The sequence below is a fragment of the Drosophila innubila genome (genome assembly GCF_004354385.1).
Source record: "Drosophila innubila isolate TH190305 chromosome 3R unlocalized genomic scaffold, UK_Dinn_1.0 2_E_3R, whole genome shotgun sequence".
Lineage (NCBI taxonomy): Eukaryota > Metazoa > Arthropoda > Insecta > Diptera > Drosophilidae > Drosophila > Drosophila innubila.
This window is the reverse complement of record NW_022995380.1, coordinates 16,433,034-16,447,820: the sequence shown is the minus strand read 5'-3', so window position 1 is coordinate 16,447,820 and position 14,787 is coordinate 16,433,034. Positions and strand designations below refer to the sequence as shown.

At 38.8% G+C, this 14,787-nt stretch overlaps 3 protein-coding genes across 5 annotated transcripts in view; all 3 read right to left on the bottom strand.

The window, feature by feature from the left end:
- LOC117789750 (putative mediator of RNA polymerase II transcription subunit 26) overlaps window positions 1-4,434 on the bottom strand; it is a 71,667-nt gene extending 67,233 nt beyond the window's left edge. Inside the window, exons 1-2 of one of the 2 annotated variants that reach the window (XM_034628867.1) lie at window positions 4,307-4,434; window positions 3,381-3,576 (exon numbers count right to left, since the gene is read on the bottom strand). The gene's annotated coding sequence lies outside the window, so the exon portion shown is untranslated. The remainder of the gene's footprint in view (window positions 1-3,380; window positions 3,577-4,306) is intronic. The other variant, XM_034628868.1, reaches the window with a different exon arrangement.
- A 528-nt stretch (window positions 4,435-4,962) lies between these two features.
- On the bottom strand, window positions 4,963-8,193 carry LOC117792042 (protein spartin). 2 transcript variants are annotated; one of them, XM_034631999.1, is made up of 4 exons: window positions 8,041-8,193; window positions 7,866-7,984; window positions 5,679-7,153; window positions 4,963-5,457 (listed from the first exon to the last, which is right to left on the bottom strand). In XM_034631999.1, the coding sequence occupies exons 3-4, from the start codon at window positions 7,139-7,141 to the stop codon at window positions 5,223-5,225; spliced, it is 1,698 nt and encodes a 565-aa protein (XP_034487890.1). In that variant the 5' UTR covers window positions 7,142-7,153; window positions 7,866-7,984; window positions 8,041-8,193; the 3' UTR covers window positions 4,963-5,222. The 2 variants fall into 2 exon arrangements, with proteins under 2 accessions (XP_034487890.1, XP_034487888.1); XM_034631997.1 differs by lacking the exons at window positions 7,866-7,984; window positions 8,041-8,193 and adding an exon at window positions 7,658-7,732.
- A 779-nt stretch (window positions 8,194-8,972) lies between these two features.
- Window positions 8,973-14,724, bottom strand: LOC117793035 (importin-5). The gene is made up of 5 exons (XM_034633403.1): window positions 14,531-14,724; window positions 12,967-13,116; window positions 11,808-12,902; window positions 10,401-11,751; window positions 8,973-10,334 (listed from the first exon to the last, which is right to left on the bottom strand). The coding sequence occupies exons 1-5, from the start codon at window positions 14,609-14,611 to the stop codon at window positions 9,697-9,699; spliced, it is 3,315 nt and encodes a 1,104-aa protein (XP_034489294.1). The 5' UTR covers window positions 14,612-14,724; the 3' UTR covers window positions 8,973-9,696.
- Between the last annotated feature and the right edge of the window lie 63 nt (window positions 14,725-14,787).

Below are 14,787 nucleotides of genomic sequence, written 5' to 3'. Positions count from 1 at the left end.
AGAGTCAGTTTTATGGCCTAACTGAATGGAACTTATTTTAATTGTTAAGTGTACAACATGGGTGGGTTTAATTTCCTCTTCTTATCATTATGTAACTGTCTATGGAAATAATGACTTGGCAAAAAAGTCAGCTGGCAATTGTTTAGAATCAAGCATTAACAAATATGATTTTTACACTGTAAAGCAATTAAACGCGGCTTATATAGGAGCTTTTTTTTAGTAATATTTTACTAAATTGAAAAGGCTACAATTACAAATATTTTAGCTTTGCATAAGGGACCGCTATTAATGTTTAGCATTCATGCATGTTGCACAACGAAAGTCAAAATCAAAATATCCACAATATGAGTAAAATATAATCGATACACTTTCAATTACAACACAACATTTGCTGCAGTTGGCAACGCTGTGAAATTGTTTTTAATGTGCAAAATTGTGAACACGCCAAATGAAAATGAAATGTTACTTTTCTGCCAGTGTGTACACACTCACAAGCATGTACATATATAAGTGTGTATGTAATTCTGATTACCTCAGTTTGCCTAGTTGGCTAAAACCAGGCGACTCAAATGGCAAACACTTTCGGCCACAAACAGCAGTGGTAACAGCAGCCACAGAAAAAAAAAGCGTCCAAGTCAAAATGGCCATAAAAAATGAAAATTGCAACTTTGGAAATTATGCGGCAAACAAGTTTTGAGCATGCGGCACTTGGAACTGAGATAACTGCAGTGTGAGGGGTTAAGTTGCAAGCAGAGCGAATGTTGCCACAGGAGAGGGGAAACGGAGTGGGCAGAAGGCGGCGACAAATTTCACGTTGCAATTGCATTTGCAATTGCCAACTGCATAACTTGGTAGCCACCGGGGCCACCCTTTGGTTGTTGCAGATTTTCCATCTGCCACTACACTGCACTACATGAGAGTGTACCACTATTATTTGTATCATTAAGAAGCGGCTTCCGCCTCGGAGCTACGAAAAACCTCCACATAAATTGACGCACGGGCCGCGCAAAAATATAAAGATGGGAAACAACAACAATAAACAAAACAAAAGGCAGCGGAAAAATTAAATGCCGCTGGCTAAAAACAACAATATGAGACAGAGAAAGAAATAGAAATGAGCTGGGAGACGCGTGAGAGAAAATGGGGTGGGGGTGGGGAAAGGAAAGAGACGGAGAAAAAGTGAATTGATTTTCATGTGTGGCGGAAAAATGTTTTGCTTTGGGAAATGCTTTTAGATAATTGTGTAATGTAGTAGTCCCACACAAGCCCCCTCCCACTTCACTCCTCCCCAACCTTCTCACACCCCACACACACATGCACTTACGTCTTGAGACAGCGTTGCCAATTGCTAAAAAGAGTTAAAAAGGAGAGAGAAAAAACGTTGCCAACTGTCAGCTGTCAACTGCAGACGGAGCGATTTATTATTGTTGTGGTTGTGGGTGGAAAGAAAAAGACAGCACATGAAAGAAACAAAGACCAAAACTAATTGAAAGAACTCAAGTCTACCACAAATCTGTACAACACTAGTAGCCGCAGCTAACTGATCCTCAAAAGTGTGTACACACTTTAACAACAAAAAAGTGCAAATTTCCTAGAATTTTGACAGTAAAAAACATTTGAAAAAAAACAACCCAAATTATGAAAAAAAAGGGAGAAAAAAGATCAATATTGTCTAATGAGGGTGAGCTTGAATGCACAATAAAATAAAGAAGAACAAAAAGGGCAATATAAATACTATATTATTTGTTATTATTTTCTTTATTCTATATTTAGACAAAAATTATTTAATTGATATTATAATATAAAGCCACATTTTTTGCGCTAGTTTTCATTAATAATAAATACACTTTGGCGACAGTTTAAATTTGAAAAAATTACTTAATCCTTATTGACTCTTTCTATTTATTTAAATTACTTATTATGAAATAACAAATTTTTTTCTATTATTCTATTTAATATTTGACAATACACAATGTCACTTTTATAATCTGATAAATGATAAAGGTTAAAAAAATATATACAACATATAAAATAACAACAGGGAGACGGATCTGTGTCGAATTACCAATGTGGGTGTAACCCTAGATCTCGCTAACTGACTTTCTCTACAGATCGACGCCCTTATCACTGTTGGCAATTGACAATTGAAAATTGCTCGTGTTGCGAAAGTTGTCAGCTCCAAAAACAAATGAAGCATGAAGCATTCGGCTTGTAATATTACCCAAGTTGTATGTTTGCAAAAACAAATATTAAAAAAAAATAAAAGCAACATGAAAAACTTAAATGCGTCACCCTGCCGCACAACTAGGTAGTAACCCTGCCGCAGCTGCATTCCACAGTTGCAATCAAATCAACTTTCCAATGATGGATTTTTTTCTTCATCTCTCGATTATAATTTTGCCATTTTTTTTTTTTTTTGATTTTACTGTATTTTGCCATTACCTTATTAGCCAAAAACCTGTTGGCATAGACGTTGGCAACTTCGATCGCTGATGATGATGATATCAAAAATAAATGCTCAGGCGCCTAAATGTTATTTACCGCGCCGACATGGAGGGAAGAAAGGTGCAGGGGAAAATTTCTGTCATGCAAAGTGAAAATGATTTGTAATAGTAAATTGATTACAAAAAAAAGCGAAAACAAAACAAGCCTCGACACTTGTCTGTTGTAAAATTTGAAAATAAATAATAAAGTTATAACGATCCTATGTTCGCTGAACCTGAAACAACAACTCCGTCAGACGACGCAACTCGACATCCAGGCGACCAGGAGGAAAGCTTATTTTTAGCAATTTTATCTATGATATTGCTTGTAATCCTCATTTGCTGTTGTTATAGTTGCATCAGCAAATAGCAAGGACGAAGAAGGAAAATAACTGTCATTTCCCGCCTTCATTATAAACCATGGCTACAATGGAGTACACAATACCGTTTTGGAAAAGACTGAAAGACTGAAAGTTTTAAAGAAGAAAACGCCTTCAGTATTTTAATAGCTTTCATATTTATTCTGATTGGTGCTATTATTTTTGTTCTCTGTATTTGCATAAATAGATAATAAATTATATCTTTTCTATGGCTGATATAAAATATAGTAGTTTAATTTTAATAAAATCGATTATTTGCAATATCTTAAAGAACAACAAAACTTTTTATACTTAAACAGATTGTTTCTTTGGCAGCTATATATTGGAAGTAGTAGTTTGATTTTAGTTACGCCTCTTTTACAAATTTTCATATCTACATATATAAAACTCTTAGTCCTGACTCATAAATTATAATATTCTCTGCACTGGTATGAAACAAAATAAATTTTAAGAATTTTTTGTACACACTGGCTGAAGCTAAAAACCCAATTGGATGAACGATTTCTACAAAACTCACCATGCAAATATCAAAATCGGCTAGCGGTTGTTGTTGTTATTGTTGGCTTTGCTGCTGATGTTGATAACTGTTGCAGTTTTAGTCCAATTCGATTTTGTTGTGCGTTAATATATAAACAAATTACAAAATGTTAAAAAAACGCGTTTCTAAGTTTTTCTTCAGTCTGTATATTTGTTTTGTTGTTGTTGCTCGCGCTCTAAGCATGTATAAAAATGAGATGAATTAGGAAATGTATGTACAACAACAACAGATAATCACACACACAAACAGCAAACGAACTCAGTGGAACACAAACAAACACGTTTTAACCGTGTTTCTGTGTGTGTGTGTGTGCTTCTGTAAATGTGTCTGTGCGATTAGAACTGTTGTTGTTGACCGTCTATGGCTGTTGTTGTTGCTTTTGCCTTAACTGTCGTCGGTGTTGTTGTTTTTTTCTAAACTGGTATTAGATGTGAGCGGAGCTATGTAACTTAAGAAGCACATAATAAAATAAAAAACAACATTTTGTTGTGTATGCAACAATTGCTGCCACATTTTTATTATTATTATTATAATTATTCACTTGAAATGGGCAACGGTTTTCATTTCAGACGTGTGTAAAATTGCACCGAAAATAAAACGGAACTCTCAGTTACAGCCACACAAACACATCTAAAGGCATGCACGCACACACTCATACATGCACACTCACATTCACACAAACATACACACGCCCAACAGCCAAAACTCGGCGCGCTAAATTCACAAATTTTCCAAAGCACAGGTGTGTTTTATTATTTATACATATATTATAATATGTGTACTATAATAAGAAGCACTGCAAAAACAATAAGCTCTCATTTGTGGCCCGGTAATGTAAAATTCAAACGAAAAATTAACAACAAAGCTTAATCCAAATAAACATTAATTATGCTTTTGTTTCTTACAATTATGTGTATAGACACATATTATTGTGTATCAACAATATATATATTGATATCATCACTTTTCTTTTAAAAACATCGTAGACCGCACAACCGACGAACCGACCGCACGCTTCGACAACAAATTTTACAATAACAAAGCGGCACAACAGCACGCTGTAAAGAGCACTCAGCATTAACATTTGCTGAGCTGTTATTAACAGCGAGTACTAATAGAATTTCTATGCAAATGCCGTTACATTAAATATTAAACAAAAATATATTTATATATATTTATGATGGAAAACAGTATAATAATAATTATCATTTGATTATTATGTACAAATTCTGATCGTCGAGTAGCTAAAACAATTAAAGGCGGATGTATTATAGAAAAGTCGCGCGGTAAACGCTAGCGTTTTTTAGCAGTTCTGTTACGTTAACTCAAACGAGCTGTTAACTTAACAGACTGCCTGTTAACTTTAATATTTGCTCTCATTTCTTGTTTTTCAATTGAATACGCTCTCAGCCTGTTAAGTTAACATGGCACAAAATCAGCTGGCTGCGTTGGCGCAAGTTTTGAAAATAATAGTAAATAATAATAATTTTTTTTACTAATTTGATAATGAATGGCTTAGTTGTAGATGTGAATTACTACAATTATTAGTGACGTATATATCCTTTATATTTATTCAATCATTAACACAACGTTATGCGATTACTTATGAATTTATTAAACTAATCTATAACAAAGCGCAGTAATTATAAAATAAACAGACTAAATGAGATTACATATTAATATCCACGAACTTTTTGTAGATTACGAGTACAACAATTATATTATTAAATTAATTAACTAAATGAGATTACATATAATTATCAACGAACTATTTGGAGATTACGAGTATAACAATTTGTATCTATTATCATATTTGGTCATTTATTCCTCCTTTAGGGCTCGCAGATCCGGATATAAAGCGCCTGCGTTTATGTAATGAGATTCCGGCTTACGCAAGTCCCGCTTATAGTCAATAATGACAGCTTCGCCAGTTTTCTTAACCAACTTCTTGGCCAGTCCCTTTGGTGTAATATAGTTGACATTTTGGCTAATAACAAAAGCATTTCCCACCGTATCAAAAGTGCCGCATGCCAAATTTCCAGCTGAAGCACCGTATCTATAGAAAATAAAGCCAACAAGAATAATTAAAAATAAATCTATATAAATGTATAAAACTTTTTGTCCTGACTCACTGACTGATCATTGCACAGCCCAAGCCATAAGACCTACGAGGCTGAAATTTTCACAAAACATAGCTGAGACAATTTTATCGTACAATAAGCAGGCGTTTTGCGGAATTCGAATTGCATGTGGTCATAATAATATAAAAAAACTTACTTGTGCTCAATGATTTTCACGGAATTTTCACTCAAATTGTTGCCCAGTATTTTGGCAGATGTTTCTAGGCCATCAAAGACCGTTGAGAATCCTTCGACGGCGCCGGCGGCAATTGTCATGGCTCCTTCCATGGCGTTATGAGCTTCATGGGAATCGTAGCCGAAACCCTTCTGCAGTAATCGTGATCCTTGTGTCTGAATGTGCGGGGACAGGTAGCCGCCCACAGCAATGGCGGCAGTGCCCACCTTTCCGGCTATCCAACCGGTCACGCCGGCTGCCGTGTGCGTCACCTTTTGTGCCACTTGGACGCCCGTCTGCACCGAGGCAGGGACATGAGCATGTGCATCCGGTGCAGCTGGCGTCATTTTCGACATTAAATACGGCGTAGTCTTCATCATTAGGCCACCGGTTTTCTCGGCGCCTTTAATCAAATTGCGCGCTATGAAATCCGCTGCGCACACAATGTGCTTGGACACCTGCTCGGAGCTGGTACCAGGTGGACCAGTTGGTGCCGCAGCACGTTGGGTGCGCGGCGATTGCAGTTCCTCCACAGTGCCCGCCAGTACAGCTTCGAGGAGATCGAGGAAGAACTGCTGTAGATCAGCCATTTGCTCCTCCTCCGTCTCCCCGGCGCTCGTGCTGAGCGGACGCTGTGGCTTCTCAAGCATAATGCCAAATGCATTGCCCGGCTGAGCTGATTCCATATCCGGCAAAATGAAGGCGCCGTACTCGGTGCGATAGCAGTTAGTTACATTCGGTATTAGTGGATATAGCCAAATATTCATGCCGGAATCCGTCTGCTTATCCATATGCGGCATATCGCATTGGATAAAGTAAATGCCACTTAAATATTTCCATTTGCCGCCAACGGTGCACATAATCAGTGACATTTTGGTGCTGCCCGTCACGGTGGTCACCTGTCCACTGCCCTCAATCCTGTAGAGCTTTACCTGCGCTTGGAACAGCTCATCCAGCTGCGTCTGCGCCTCTCGGCTGGCCAACAATTCACGCAATCCGACTGCCAGCTCCCGGTAGGTTTTGGGTCTGCCACTGGCGTTGGCAATGTCATAGAATGTGGATGGATTCTCTGTCAGCAGCGGACGTGATTTGATCTGACCATCAGTTTGCTCCTCTGCCTCCACAGCGCTGACATCGATTGGTGACTGTTGGGCACGCAACACCTTTAATCGATAGTTGATCTCCGTTTTGGCGCTCTTCAGCTTCTGGATGAGAGAGCAAGCGTCGTTCCATTGCGTCTGCACTGCATCGATTTGATCTGGCAGCCCTACAGGGATGGCAAACGTTGCCTCAATCATTTGCAGCGCCTCTTCATAGGCGACAATTGCCGCCGCCTGCGTCTCCGCTTCCTCGTGACCTATGGCCTTTTCCACCTGCGTCATGGCTGTCTTGTACGACTGCTTGATGCTGTCGTAGGACTCCAGGAATTCTGCTTCCGTCGACATGGCGCTCAGCAACTGTGGAATGTCATTACAATTCATTAATTGGAGTTATTTTCCAGTTTTTTATTTGTAAATATCAACAGAGCAATGGCCGGCCATTTTGTTTTACTCTTTCGCATTATCCCTAGCACTCTGGTGTTGGCAAGAAAGAGACAGAGACAGATACTCCACATCAAGGTGAATAAATAAATTCACCTGTATCAATGGTACCCATTTTTTATTTGTCATACAAAAATTTTCCAATTGCCATTTGAATTGGGAAAACATTTTGTACTAGATTCAGGGAGTATATTTTGTAATGCACTTATTTCATCAATGAAAACGACAATTAATTTAAAAAGTTAAGCTTTCATATAAAAGCTTTCCAAGATACCAGCAAACAAAAAATTGTACCATTTTTGTAAAAAATGTACCAAATGTGACAGTACTGGTCTTATCCTTATTTCTTCTTTCTCTGCACTTTTCTATTATAGCGGACAAAAAAAAATTAATTGTAATTTAATTGTTAATTTAACCAACTTCTTGACAGAGCTCTTTAGCCATGTTGTTTACACTTTGACTGAACAACAGAAACTAAGCAGCTGAGAATGTAGCAATAGGAATAGTTGCCAAATTGCGTGACGTTATCCCGTCACTGCAAAAATTGCATTACACGAAAATTGCTTAGATGATGAGAAACGCATCGCTCTCAGCCACCCACCCCACCCACCTGTTGAACTCAACTTACTTTTACTTTTATGTACTCCCCGTCTCTTCTGTTCGCATTCGTCTTGTGGACGGCGGATGCTGACTAATCGTCGCGTCTTTTGGTTCTGTTTTGCACTTTGGCTTATCTATTTCCTATGGCTAAAAATATATTTACACGTAACTTGAACTTTGATTTCACAATCTGTTTTGCTTACCTTGTCATGCAGCTGCTGTTGTTTTTGTCAATTGCTTTTATAATTTGCATCATCAATATGCATTTAATTCAAAAATTAATATCGAATGTTCTACTGCAGCGTGTGCGTTTCTGTTTGTGTTTTGGTTATTGTTGTTGGTTTATTGCTGTTGCAAATGTTGAAACAGCTGTTACACGTTCTAGCACTGAGTGCTGCTCTTGTCGTACGACAATTCTGTCAGTCTGTCGAATCGTACCTTGCTCAAACAGTTATTTAAGCTTTGTTTAAAATTCACAACAATAAAAGCTCAGTGTATAAAGTTTGTAAGCAAATTTATTTGTTCGTACATTCAAGATATTTTTATACCCTGCGATGTTATTAATCGAATACAATAATTTGAGATTAAAAAAAAAATAATTAAGTGTTAATAGATATAATAATACAAATTATAAATAACCAATATTCGTTACTCGTTTTTTCACTTGTTCTTATTGATGATTTTTAAGTTGAAATATTGATCAACAATTATTTTTGGTTCCTGCTTTAAAATGTGCAAAGATGGGTACTATAAAAACAGAAGGATACATCTCCTACCCTATAAGATCAAGTAAATGTTATGTCAATATAAATAAAGAATTTTTACTTTTATAGGTCCCAATATTCTTTTAATTTAAGCCTGAGAAGCAACTGTAATAAAATGAGAACAGAACTAAATAAAACCAAGATGTTTTTTTTAAATATAATCTTTAAATATTCCCCATCAGATTCAAAAAAAAAAACCAAATATGTTATATACTTAAATGCATTCACTGAAGTTATTTAAGAATTTAGAACTTTATCTTCTCCATTATCAAAATTATATTTCCATTCAGTTGCGAATTCCCAACACACGGAGGATGATAATACTTTTTATAGAATTCCATATCATAAAAACAATAAAACAACCACAATTTAAAAATTTTCGTTTTTATTAATTTAAAATACACATTTTTTTGTTGTATGTTTATTTAACACAATTCTTTCGTTTCGGACTACATTCAAATCCTTTTGAGAGATGGGCTGGCGAAAGGAGATGGCCATATATATATGTATAAATATAAATGTATGTATATAACATATGAAAAACTTTTGATAAACTATTGGAATTTGTTATTTCCATGTACAGTTTTTTAATTCAACATGTCAAGTTCTAACGAGACGCAGACTTTTTTTGTTTGGGTTTCCTTCCAAAGACATTCCCTTGCGGGAGCGGGAGACGAGTTTTTTCGATTGAAATCACAATAGATAAATATATAGAAATAATGCTCTCTAATAGCAAATACACTTTCCTTCTATATACATAGATGATGTATATAATTAAGTGTATGGTATATATATGTATATATATATATATTTTGATATATATAATTATGTATACTATATATTTTTAGTAACGCTTCTGCGAATTTGCACATATAAAATGTGTCAATAACGAGAGAAAAGCTTATTTTGCTTATCTGTTAGTTTTCAGCTTAGCTCTTCAATGTATCATTTTTTGTTTTGTTACAATTAAGTAGGAATATAAATCCTAGAATTTCCTTTTATGTTGCGGGTGTTCTTGGGGGTAGGAGAGGTGTGTATATGTGTGTGTGCTGGAGCTGCTCTAGTTAATGTAGGCGACAAAATGGGGCCACCAGTTTAGGTTGACGTCAATGCGGCTAATTCCCGATAGGCTTCCTGCAGCGCCTGCTGCTGTTCGGGGCTCAATGAGCTGGCGCATGCCTGCATTACATCGGGATTGGATTCAACCTGCTTGACAATAGTTAGCATGCGGGTTCCAGTTGGTGTCTTTGCTTCCAGCACCTCGTTACAGAAGGTGTCCGCAATAATTGATACGATGCGAGGCAGATTACAATTATTGGCGCCCAAAATGACTGGATGATTGCCCTCAATCAGATCGCAGAGATAACCATAGATGTGATTGGCTTCTTCGGGATCCTCGGATGTGGGTAGCCACGTGAACCAAGCGGCAATCAACTCATCCACGTTGGTCAATGCTGACTTGTTGTATTTAAGGATCTTGGAAAATGCTGAAATTGCATTTTCCGTTGCATTTATATTCTCCACCTCGCGTGCCTTTGGATCGTTGATGACTTGCACCAGGAGCGGAATGAACTGAGCGCATGTATGGGCAAACTGTTCCCCACCAAACTGACCCAAAACTCCACAGCCATAGGTGGCTGCCTGACGGACATCTGGTGACTTATCGACCACATACTGCAAAAGTGCCGGTGTAAAGATTTGCTGATACGGTGCACTAGCGGGACCACAGAATTCTATAGAAACACAAACATATTATTAGAAATATTGCTTATAGATAAATAGATAATCCTCCTGCCTACCGATTAGATCATCGAATACACAAAGTCCCCACTGGCGATCGGCAAATGGACGATTGGGATCCAAAAGTTTGACGAAATGTGGTGCCACCTGCTCAAAGGCTGGCAAAAATAGAGCCTTGTTGGTAAGAAATAGAGCGTGAATAATGTCCACCACCTTGGATAGTATATAGATATCGGTGTCATCCTGTTCGGCCAGCTCCTCCTCAACGCCATCATCGTAATCCTCCTCGCCACGGACAGCTAAACGCTTATCGGCACGCTCAAAATGATCCAACACAAACTTGTTGACAATTTCGAGGACCTGCTTCATGGCCGCCTCGTTGAGGCAATTGGCGCCTAAGGTTTCAATGCATTTTGCCAATGAATTCAACAGCTCGGACTGTACATCCGGTTCAGGTTCGGTGCTGATCACCTTGATCAGTTCGGGACAAATGTAGAGCCACATGCCCTCCAAATATTGTGGGCCCTTAATCTTGGCACAGTCCAGCAAATAGGGCAATGATTCAGCAGCCGCTGAACGGACACCATCATGGAAGTAAAACTTGAGCAGTGGCACCATTAGACGGACCACCTCCTCGGCGTATTCGGCAAAGCCATCCTTCAGTTCGCGGGCATAGCAAACGAGCATTTCACAAGCGGATGCCTTGTCCTCCATGCCAGCGGTGCGTATGGCAAAGTTTTGTTGTTCGCCCAACGTAATGAACGACCATTCGACATCGCCCTCAATATCCTCGACCTCTTCGTTGTCGAGCAGTGCCACCTCCGGTTTCATGGCAGCGGTGCGCATCACTGGACCCATGACCAATGGCAAATACTGCTCAAACTGCTTGCCCAAGATCTTGCACATGCGTGCCCAGGCCGTAATCAAATACGATGTCTGCGGATCATCATCGGGCAGATCACCCTCGGTGTGGGTCTTCAGCAGCATATCCATTACTTCGCCAGCATCGCCAATGAACTTATCCCGACCCACAGCCAGCCCAATTAGGCTCACACACTCAATGGTCTTGCCGCGCAACATGCGCAAATCCTCCGAGTTGGCATTTTGTATGATGAATTTGAGGCAAGGCATCAGACGATCATAGTATGCAACAAACTCATGCTCACATGTATCTGCCACCGAGGCAATCGTGGTGACCACCTGCTCCAGGACCAGTTTGTTGCCCTTTTCGACCAGTTCCTTGAACTTGGAGTTGAGTATGGCTTCCAGTTTGGCCATGATTGCGTCCAGATAACGTGTCAAAATATTCTTGGGGCAATCCTCACTGAAATTGACCAAGGCAGCGCCAGCGTGCGCCTGCACACGCGGATTTGCCTCATCTTCCAGCAGTAGCAACAATCCGGGCACCACCTGTCAAAGTATTTAGCATCAAGTATATGTGTATATATATTGTCTGGTAATCTCACCTGTTCGTGGAACTTCTTCTCAAAGTTGGGCGCAAAGTCCGTGGACATTTGTCCAATCGCATTGCAAGCGGCATAGCGGACACGTGGATTGGGATCACGCAGATAGTTAAGTACACCGGACATGACCTGATCGAGGATGACCTCCATTTGCTTGTGACAACCCTCGCCAATGGCCGAGATGGCCATTAGAGCGGCAAAACGATGCTTCCAGTCCGTATGGTTAAGCATTGCTGGCAAACTTGACATGACATGCGGAAGAACCATTTTACCACCCAGTCCACAAGCCAAACGATCCAGCGACGATTCGGCAATCACATTATTATCGCTGTGATCATCTTCATTGATGGTATCGGTCGTTGCCCAGTCAGCGTCCTCATCCAAATCCGTCATCATTTGCAAAATGAGTGGAATCAAAGCGACAATATATTTATCGGCACGCTTGCGGACCATGGCGGCGGCATTCTCGGACAATGAGACCATCACCTCGAGCACCAGATGACGCCAGCTATCCTCAAAGTCCTGCGAGCTGAATACCTTCATGCACATCTCGAAAATGTATTCCAATTGGGGACGCAAGAACTTGGGACAATTCTCAGTCATTTCAATGAGCAATTTAAGCAAACTTTGATCATCCTGGGCTTCGATCGTTTCACCCGTAATGACAAGCATGCGCGGCAGCAAATCCCCAAAGTGCTTATATACCGAAGCCTCCTTCTCCTTGTCGTGGAACAAAATGAATGCACCAATGGCACGAACTGCCTGAACACGCACATCAGCATCACCCATGTTGTCCATGCTTTTGGCCAGCATCTGTTTGATCAGATCCATATACTGGGTCTCCTGGTTACCAAATATCGATGGCACACTGGTAAAGATGCGCAGTGCCGATTCCTGCAGTTGTGGCGTTGGTGAATTGGCGCATTGGAACAGAAACTGCAAGATATCAGGCCATTGATTGTTGCCATCCTCATCGATTAGATTGCGTGCCACTTCGGCAATAACTTCGCAAATCTTTCGACGCAACTGCGGTGTCACATCCTGTTGCACGGCCATCAAAATCTGTTGCAACAACTGATTCTGCGAGTCAACTGGCAGCTACAAATACGTTTAATTTAATAAGAGTTGCATAATAATCAATATGTAGATGAAATATATATACCTCTTTATAGAACTCCAGAAACTCGGATGTGAATAGACGACGCAACAAGACGGCGGCCATTTGGCGTGCCTCCTCCGATTGTTGACCATTGTGAACGTTGCCCAACAGGTGTGTTACCTTCAACTCCCGCGACAGATTGTTGTACGTTTCCTGGTAACGATTAAATAATTACATTCGTTTCAATAACAAATAAACATTTATGAAATTCATTTCTTTGTTGAATTTTTCCAACTTTTCTTATCATGCAACTGATATCTTCATGATATATATTAATTTCAAAGTTAAGGTTTTGTCAATATCGTTTGCTTTTCCAATTACTGGCAGTCAAGTCATAATTGTGTTTTCACTTTTAATTTAAGATTGATAAAAATTAAAAATAAATAAGAAATAAATGTATTTAAATGTATTCAAGCGAATAAGAAAAGTACCTAATTATGATGAATTTGTGGAGATTAAGACAACTACAAATTGAAATCTAGCTTAAAGCTCGTTTCCAAGAATTTCTATCGAATTGTCAAAGAAATGCTGCCTGATTTTAGCGATATTTTTAATTTTGCCGAAGTATCAATTAATCAATAAAAATAATATTAAAAACTTAAGATCTATTTTTTTTTTGCAACTTTGTATTTGTCAAAACAATTACTTGAGCATATTTAGTTTTATATTTAGTGTCTTGACAACAGGTAACGTTTTAAATAATTAGATGCCTATAAAATATATTCCTCAAATAGATAAGTGATTTTTTTTGTTGCTCAGTGTTTTGTTGTTTATTCCCTAGACATGAACTATGAACTACATACATGTATATATATGCATGAGTACTTGCACAAAGACAGGCATGCATATGTCTTGTCAATAAATGCAGTACAAGGCAGCGCGTGGCGTGGGCGGCGCCAAGGTCAACAGCTGTGGTGCGTGTGACTGTCGTCGGGTTATCAGGGGGCAGACAGGGAAAAATGTTCAATATACACACACATACATACATCAAAATATAGATAGACAGACTGACAACAACTGATATAACAGATTGCATTTCAAATGATGCGTCATTATTAGTAATAAATATAAATTTTTTTGCATCTGCGCTTTGTTTCCGTTTTGCACGCGTGTTTGACTTGTGCGTGCTTCTGTGTGCGTTTATCATTTTAAGGCGCTGACAATTCAAAGAAAAAATTAATTTTATCATATTCCATAGCTCCATATAAATTGTACAATTTTGTCTTTCCGCTTTGTGCGCCACTTTACACACACACATGAAAGCGTAGCACACCCATGCGAACGACATGCGAATGTCGTAGCTAAAAGGAAAGCAAAAACACGTTTTGTGTGTGGTTTGAAATAGAATTCTTGGTGATGATTCAGGGCATGCATGCTTTTCTTACACAAAATCGTTCTATTCATCTTTATATAAAATGCTGTTTAATTAATAAATAAGCTGCTGCTGGCCAAATTTTGTGTTTATATTATATGCAATATTGCGCAGTTGTCTTCTCTTGAAATTTGCCAATTTCATGGTCCCCCCCCTCAACTTTGCCAACAAATACCTTTTCAAAAAATAACTTACCTCAGCCTGTTTGCGCACTTCATTGTCCATAGACAATAAGGAATTTAGAAGATTTTGGAACTGTGCCTGATCAGCAGCCATTTCGATTTATAGTTTTCACAATATTTAACACGATATAGAAAACACACGCTTTTCACAGTCTTCACGCGACGAAGCCGCCTAAAAAAAGAGCAGAACAATAGCAGACGCAACGCCGGGTTGCCAAAAATCCCAAATTTCTGTGTAGGCGTATGTTGTTATTAAAAACTAGTTGTTAA